Raw genomic sequence first — 8,036 nt, forward strand, 5'->3', positions numbered from 1 at the left:
TTGCGAATAGTTGTGTTTACATTCAAAGTTCAAACCAAAATAACCAGATTAACAATTAACCAGCGCTTGGGTGCTATCGATATAAATTTATCCAGTTTCGCAGAAGCTCTATACTACAACTGTACAATGTGCAGTTGCTACTGCGCAACCGGACTTATGCATCTTAATAAGACCCTTGACTCAAACCTACCATTCGACTATTAACCAATCATAAAATAAAAATTACTTTTTACACGAAATTATAAATATAAATTTTTTCTACATTTATTTACATTTATTTATTTAAATTTATATATTTACATTTTTTGTTACATTTATTTACATTTATTTTTTACATTTTCTATTTAAATTAATTCACTTAATAAATAATTAAAAACTATTTGAATAAATGACATGCATATTCAAAATTTATTAAATCAGTCTGGTTAACATATAAAGTAACATACATCAAACTTCAAACTAAAGTTTTTGAAATCAGTCTGGTTAACATAAATAGTCTTTATGATTAGAGACTCACTTCGTGACTTTGCTGGGCATCAGCTGATTAAAAAGCAGACGTGTTATTTTGCAAAGTGGATGTAGCATCATGAGGAGAACAACACGAATTGTTTTTGTAAATTTCTTAATTTTAAGTATATTTTGTAGTTATATTTTTGCAGAAAATGAAGAGGAGTTGTCTTCGGATCTGTATGTTATTGAGGGAAAGGTTTTTCCATGGGAAAATGCTGGAAGTACTAGGTGGCAACTAATGACTCACGTAATGGCCAACGGAGGGGAACATTATGGATTTTTAAGGTAAATAAATTATTAATTATCGACAAACTTACTTTGTAGGCCTTGACTACAACAAGAGTACAGCTGTCATAGTTGCTATGTAAAATAATGAATATATTTTTACGAAAGTAAATCGAATATCTTAATAAATAACCTACAACTTCTTAAAAATTAAAAAATTGATTATGGATTATTGACAGCTATCATGATTATTTACAGAGAAGATGGCACATTTATCATATCAAATGTGCCTTCAGGATCATACGTAGTGGAAGTAGTTAATCCTAATTATGTTTATGAACCTGTAAGAGTAGAAATCAATTCCAAAGGTAAATTCAGAGCAAGGAAAGTAAATCTTATTCAGACCTCGCAAGTTCTTCAAGTTCCATATCCATTAAAAATGAGACCAGTGCAGCCATTCAAATACTTCCAACTTAGAGAGCAATGGAGAATAACTGATTTCCTATTCAATCCAATGGTAATACATAAATTCATAGTATTCAATTGTTGTAATCTAATGGATTTTAAAATACTGACAATTTCCACAGATTCTCATGATGATACTACCACTTTTGTTGGTTATGGTATTACCAAAAATTATGAACGATCCAGAAACCAAAAAAGTACTATTTTTTTTTTCATATGTTCTATTAAGACCTTGTAATAAAACAGATGATAGTACCATCTTTGTCATTTTTAGGAAATGGAACAACTGAACAATTTGACAAATTACAATATGCCAGAAATGTCTGAAGTCATTACACAATACTTCTCTGGTGGGGATAAGCAAAAAACCAAAGCAGTTAAAGCTGCAAAAAAGAGACAATGAAATTGAATTGATTTTCTGTTTGATCTAGTTTACAATTGATAATGGAATTTGCACAGATAAAAAGTGTATCAACTTGTGATTTTTACTTTGCAAAATAAGACTTTGATTCACTTTTCCATTTTTCTACGACTCATAATTCAAATAAGAGAAAAAGTATTTAACAGTTACAATATTAATATAGCTAAATGTACATACATTAATATACACACATGCATATAAAAAACATTGTAAAAGTGTTGTAGTATAGTATACTTTTGATCTATTAATAATGTATAACTTATGTGTATTTAAAAACTGTTTTTGTAAAGCACAGTAACAGTACAAAGTTACCTCTAGAAGCTAATAGAGTAGTAAGCTGTGATTGTTATCATTGTTTAATTCTATATCATTTGAATGGCAAAAATAAAGGTTGCACTGCTTTGAGGTGATTTCTTAGATCATAATTTTCGTCTCTTGTATTCATTTTCTAGCAATATACAGCTTTTTATTTGTTTTTATAAAAACTTTGAAATTTAATTGTAAATCGGGTTTAATTAATAAAAGAGTAAACGAATAATTTCAACATAATTGTAAAGCTTCAATTTAATAGTAAAATCTAATTACTGACAGCTCGCATGCGACGTTAGATAACCAAAATGCTTGGTCTTTTCAAGATCTTCCTACTGCTTAAGGAGCCAGCAACTGTACAAAGCGTATTAAGTACTAAAAAAACCTATAATACGAATCGAAAACATTGTAAGGCTCACAAGAGAAGCTGCTAAATGGCCAGGTATAAATTATATAGGTTGACATAAAAAAAAACCCAGAAACACGATAGTTTCTTTTCGAAAGTACTCGATGCTCTGGATTCGAATCTGGCTTTAGAATTAATCCATTACCTATGATTCTCAAGATAATCTAACCTAAAAGTGCAAAAATCACGATTATTTTAGGTATTCAAGATTATGTAACACTGTGAATAAATTTTTTTTCCAAAAACCAGTAAAACCATCATAAAGTAATATTTTTGGCCTTTAAATTCTATTTTTAGATTAGAGATATTTTTTTATGTCATCGAGATATCATTGACTGATGTTAAGTATTTTAGCAGTTTCGCAACATTAAAATTCCACGTTACAGAGATCAGGGATTGGGTTAAGGCAATTGGGTTCAGCACTCTAGGGTTATATGGTCACAGGTTATAGAAGTTGGGAGTTAAAGCAATTGGGGTTCAAAGGTTAAAGTACTTAACTTTAATCAATAATATCTCGATAAAAACAAGACAACTCTAATTAAAAAAATGAGATTTAATAGGCAAGATTGCTGCTTTGTTATTATTCTACTTAGTTTTGGAAAAAAATGTATTCACGGTGTTATATAACCTTGAACATAGTAAAATATTGTGATTTTCGCACTTTTAGGTTGGGATATCTCGAAAACCTTAAGTGCTGGATCAATTCTGAAACCAGATACAGATTGAACGCTTCGAAAACTTACGGAAATATGTTATCGCGTTTATAAATTTTTTTCCATTTTGAAATGTTTTTGGCCTATGTTAGTAGTTATTCAAATGCGAACTGACCCAGCGTGGTATCGGATACAGTTGGTGAAAATAAGCATTTATCGTGACTTTTAAACAGGGTGGCGCGAACAGAAGACGCTCGTTGTCGTAGGTAGACGCCACCGCCGGGAAAGTCGACCACCCAGGTGACCCAGGGGGTCTACGTTACGTGAACCCACCACCGCGCCAGAACATCAAAGGATAATGTACCGACGCGAGACTCGTTCCAACACTAACACCTTGGCTTTTGCGCGCTTTCTCATTTATCCGCTTATTTATACGCTGGCGCCGCGTATTTTTGCGTTCGCTGTCACCGAGGCGCCTTTTAACATCTTTTTAGCTCGTTCTTTCACGATGCGCTTTTAAAGTAAAAAGCCAGGATGAGATCTTTTGTACATTAAATTTTATCGTGAAAAACTTTAAGCGGGTACTATACTGTTCAGGACATACACAATATATCGTAAAACTCGCCAGTATTACTTATAATTTTTTAAAGAATTTTTTAATTATATTTGATTAAAGAACGGCTATAAAAGTTATTACTTGTAAGATGTTGCTAAACACTCTCTACCAATTATGATTTGAAAACTATTCTTGGGACTCAAAAGTCGTACTAAATTATAAAAATATTTGTAATTATAAAACATGAAATCAGTTACGATGGCCGAATTCCAAGTGTCAACTCAATTTTAAAGTCATTTGTCGGATCACTGGTTCATCATCGTGTGCCACTCCTACTGTTAAGCGAGGTCAGTCGGCACTATATACATACATGTATATTTATAAATTAATGGTCAAAACCATTATTTCGCTGACGTCTTAGTCGCTTGACATCCTTTCCACCTTTTTCGGAGCCAACTCACGCGCCAGTGCGCGACCGGCAAAACGTAAGCTAATCGTCGAAGCAGCAGCAGAAAATTAGCCTCGCACTCAAATGTGTCAACGAAGAAGAAGGATAAATATACGTCGACCTCACGCGCCGATTGAAAGTTTCTCGCTGCCGCTGATTCACGCGCACGACAAGTGTCTGCCCTGCCGCCAAGTAATAATCGGTACACACGTGTAGCAGCCCGATATCGCGCGCTCGCCGTAGCCGCCGGCCCACCAAAGAAGCCCGAGAACTATCTTCTTTTTGTGCTTTTGTGCTCAAAGGCGGCAAACGAGGCGACACTACTCTTCGACGATATTTATCGCCTTTTATCCGTTTTCCTTCTCGCCGCGCTGCCTGCGACTGTTGCACGACTGACTTGTCTCCAAGTAAGAGCAGGGGGCGGCTTTTGAGACAACTGCTTCCAAGATTTTTGATTATTTACTGCTTCCTATCATTTTTTTTTTCTTTATACGCCCACATCTTCACTTCTTTCAATTATGTTTTTTTTACAAATATATTTTAAACGTAACAACCTCGTTATTCGCGACGACGTATCTTAATTGTAATTAAAAAAATACACTGCTGTTAACCGACAGATCGTTTGAGTTGATAGTAGAATAAAACCATTATTACTTCGTCACGTGCTAATCGTTCTCTGACTCAAACTCTGAATCAAGAATTTAAAAAAACGAAACAATTAATTTGACTCACAACTTTGAAATGTTGATGAACCGTTTCACTTTCTCGCGCTGCCGAAAAACTGGGCTACGTACTCTCTGCCACAGACTTTATGAATGAAACGCGAACGTTGGAATGCCTGGCGTTCGATCCGATTCCTGCGAAAACACAAAAAAACATAAAAAGTCGTGCTATTGGTCGAGTCAGGTATCCCACGGCCGATGTATATAGCCCGCGGATAAAACGCCAAGTAGTCACGTAAGTAGAGGCTTGAGTTGGCATCAGCCGCTCACTTGGCCGCAAGAGTAAGAGAGTAAGAGAGAGAGAGAGAGAGAGAGAAGCGATGATTCAGCGTTCAGAGATGCGTGCACGCGGTTTTCGGCTGCAGTCGCGCCCTCCCTACTTTTACCTCCGGCGGTTCCGGGAAGTCGATAGCTGTCGCGTACGGATGCTCGGCCACGGGTGATAACGCGCAACGAGCTCGCGAGCGCGTACAATTTAGCCGAACGGACGCCGGTGGGAAATGAACCGCGAGGACCACGCATGCCCGGACTCTTAATACCTTCGCTTTACTCTCGCAACATAATTGTAGGTATGGCGCGTGCGACGATTAGCATGGGAATATCTTTCGACCGCGCGTGCGCGCCGGACGTTCAGCGGTACCGTTACTTTCGCCGAATAGGAGCGAGTTATGAATGAGGCTGCATTCGAGCGCGCTCTTTTTGGCATTCTTCGCCCGTTTGACCTTGTGCCGCCGCAGTCGCTCGGTTGAGTTTTGCTTTCAGTGGTAACGGGCGATTTGGTCCGACCGAACGTACCTCCATCTTTTTTTTCGTAATTTTCTGACAATGGCTACGACAAATCATCTCATTCGTCCCTTATTGCGCGATTGAACTTTTCATCTGCATAGGTTTTTAAAACGCTATAGTTGTCGATGATTTTCATCGTTATTGTTCAACAGAATAATCTAGAACTAAATTGAGATATAGCTTGAAGTAGAATAATTTGAAAATTAATTGCACGATCGACAGAGCAAATGCTTGGTATTCCAGAGAACCACGTGCATAGGGCCGGCAAAGGTCCACAAGCCGTATCCCTCGATCCGAGGAACGGACTGTGTGCACCTGCGGTCTCCTCTTCTTAACGGACGCCACACACAAGCGCACGTTATAACGGGTGCAGCAATGGTGAAATTCGTGGAGGTAAGTGGAAGAAGAGCGGATTCATCGTTTCCCGGGAACCGCACGATTATATCGGCCCTCGTGAAAGACGCCGAAAAATATAAGAGCGCTGGAATATATATCCGTCGGCAGAGGAAGTCAGCGAGCATGGTAAAAGCCGTATGGAGATCGAGCGGCGGCGCGGCGTGTGTCCCGTCGCCCGGGTCCACGTGTCCGTTTGATCGTCGCGACGGTGTGCCGTATATTATTCCAAACTTTCCGAAAGCTAATGTATTCGCGCGAGCCACGCGTAATACGATACCTTTTAATTATGTTCAATGCGTAAGAGCGCGTAGCGGTTGATCTCGTTGTACTGTCACCGGATGCAGGGAATTATAAGTGATTACTTCTTTCACTGGTGGTCCAACAGCAGCCAATGAGTGTCTATATGAAGAGAGCCTGTACAAATTTACGAGCTACCAATTATCATCGATTTTTCTAGTTATTGCAACATTACTCAACGTCAATTGCTCAGTAAATTTGGAATTGTGACTAAGGAAGCAAATGAATCCTTTCCTTCACAGAAATACATAAAAATCTCTTCAATGCAAAGCACGAATGTAATTTAAATACGATTCCTCGTCAGTTTTTGGTCATAATACCACAAACCTAAGAAAAACATTTTTTGCGTAATTTTCTCAATTCATACATTTAACAACTACGTGGATTAACGTATTTTTTAAATTATTTTTAATTTTAATTTTTAATTATTTTTCAATTTTAATTATATTATTATTATATATTTAATCAGCACATTTTAATTAAATCTACTATTACCTCAATTATCGATAAGCCTATACTATCAAATCTTCAATTATTTCATTGTTCTACACAAATAACATACGATAGCAGGTTGACCTCAGCATCACTTGCAATTTGATGTAAATCTTTTCTTACTTTATCAATTGATAAATAAGTAACTAGTAGTCTAATCATTTCCAGTTAACTTCAAGTATATTCTTGTAATGTGATGGTATATTCTAGACTAATGGAAATTGTTGTAAACCGCTCGACTTTTTATTATGGTAACACATTTCTGACTATTCAATATCAAATACCAATTATTAGTAAATATATTTTTTTAATTCAAAATTTATAATAAAACTTAAAATATACTTACAATAGAATTTCTAAATTAAAAATATATAAAATATCTCTATTTGATATTTAATTTAACTATAATGATTGATATAATAATAATCATCATAATCATTTCATTGTCTGATTTTTTTACTAAAGGAAACTCCCAAAAATTTTTAATTTTCATTTGATAAGTTGAGGCTGATTAATGAAAAATAATTATAATTATTATTAGATAATAATAATTATAAAATTATTTATAATTTAAAAAAAACAAGCTCAATAAAAGGCATACGTTATTATGCGCCACTTATTTCTTTTCTCTAAAACCAATAAAATGTAGAATTTAATATTTCACTGTTTGTATAAATTTTCCAGTTTTATGAATAGTAAAATTACTTTTAGATTTTATGGAAAAATATACGTGAGTTTTAATTTAATATTATGTAGAATTCACTGAATTATATGGACGGCTATATTTTCAAGAATAAATAAATAAATAAATAAATAAATAAATATATATGTATATATTTAAATGTTTAAAAGAGTTATGAACAACACTTCAAATTTTAATGCATCGAAAAATATATTTTTTTATGTTGAAAGTATACACTGATTTTATTATTTTTCACATATTTTCTTGTTATAATATTTTAAAGGAAGCACATCACGTTAAAGAAATTGTAATGGGCATTATCTCTTTTTGTTTCAAATTGAATGTAGAAGCTTAGATGATTATGATCTAATCTTAAATCATATTTTTGTAACTGAAATAGTTAGCAACAAAAAATAAAAAGTTTGTACATTATACAGATGTAATTTTAACTACATTGAGATATCTTGTAGCAAATTACGTAATTGAAATCATACGATTTGGAAATTGCACTCTCTGATTATTGTTAATTACCTGTGACGACCAATTTCATAAAGTTTTTGTACTCCTTTCTTTGTAACAAAAATGAATATATACGACTTTTTTATGAACCTTGACAAATTGGTGAAAAGTTATACAAAATAACTTTGGAACAAAAGCTTCAGTAAAAG

The 8,036-nt window shown here is 34.6% G+C and overlaps 1 protein-coding gene across 1 annotated transcript; it reads left to right on the forward strand.

Annotated features, from left to right (window-relative positions):
• The first annotated feature begins 528 nt into the window (after positions 1-528).
• LOC131671530 (ER membrane protein complex subunit 7) lies at positions 529-2,453 on the forward strand. The gene is made up of 4 exons (XM_058948018.1): positions 529-795; positions 994-1,252; positions 1,323-1,397; positions 1,475-2,453. Exons 1-4 carry the CDS (start codon positions 587-589, stop codon positions 1,601-1,603), a joined length of 672 nt encoding a protein of 223 aa, XP_058804001.1. The 5' UTR covers positions 529-586; the 3' UTR covers positions 1,604-2,453.
• Positions 2,454-8,036: the final 5,583 nt, after the last annotated feature.

Source organism: Phymastichus coffea, unplaced genomic scaffold, assembly GCF_024137745.1.
Source record: "Phymastichus coffea isolate CEN01 unplaced genomic scaffold, Cenicafe_Pcof_1.1 PCOF00128, whole genome shotgun sequence".
NCBI lineage: Eukaryota > Metazoa > Arthropoda > Insecta > Hymenoptera > Eulophidae > Phymastichus > Phymastichus coffea.

Excerpts from the sequence above, each read along its gene's own strand:
- LOC131671530 (XM_058948018.1), top strand. The coding sequence starts at position 587 with ATGAGGAGAACAACACGAATTGTTTTTGTAAATTTCTTAATTTTAAGT. Across the intron at positions 796-993 it reads GAACATTATGGATTTTTAAG|AGAAGATGGCACATTTATCA; the intron begins GTAAATAAATTA and ends GATTATTTACAG. Across the intron at positions 1,253-1,322 it reads ATTTCCTATTCAATCCAATG|ATTCTCATGATGATACTACC; the intron begins GTAATACATAAA and ends CAATTTCCACAG.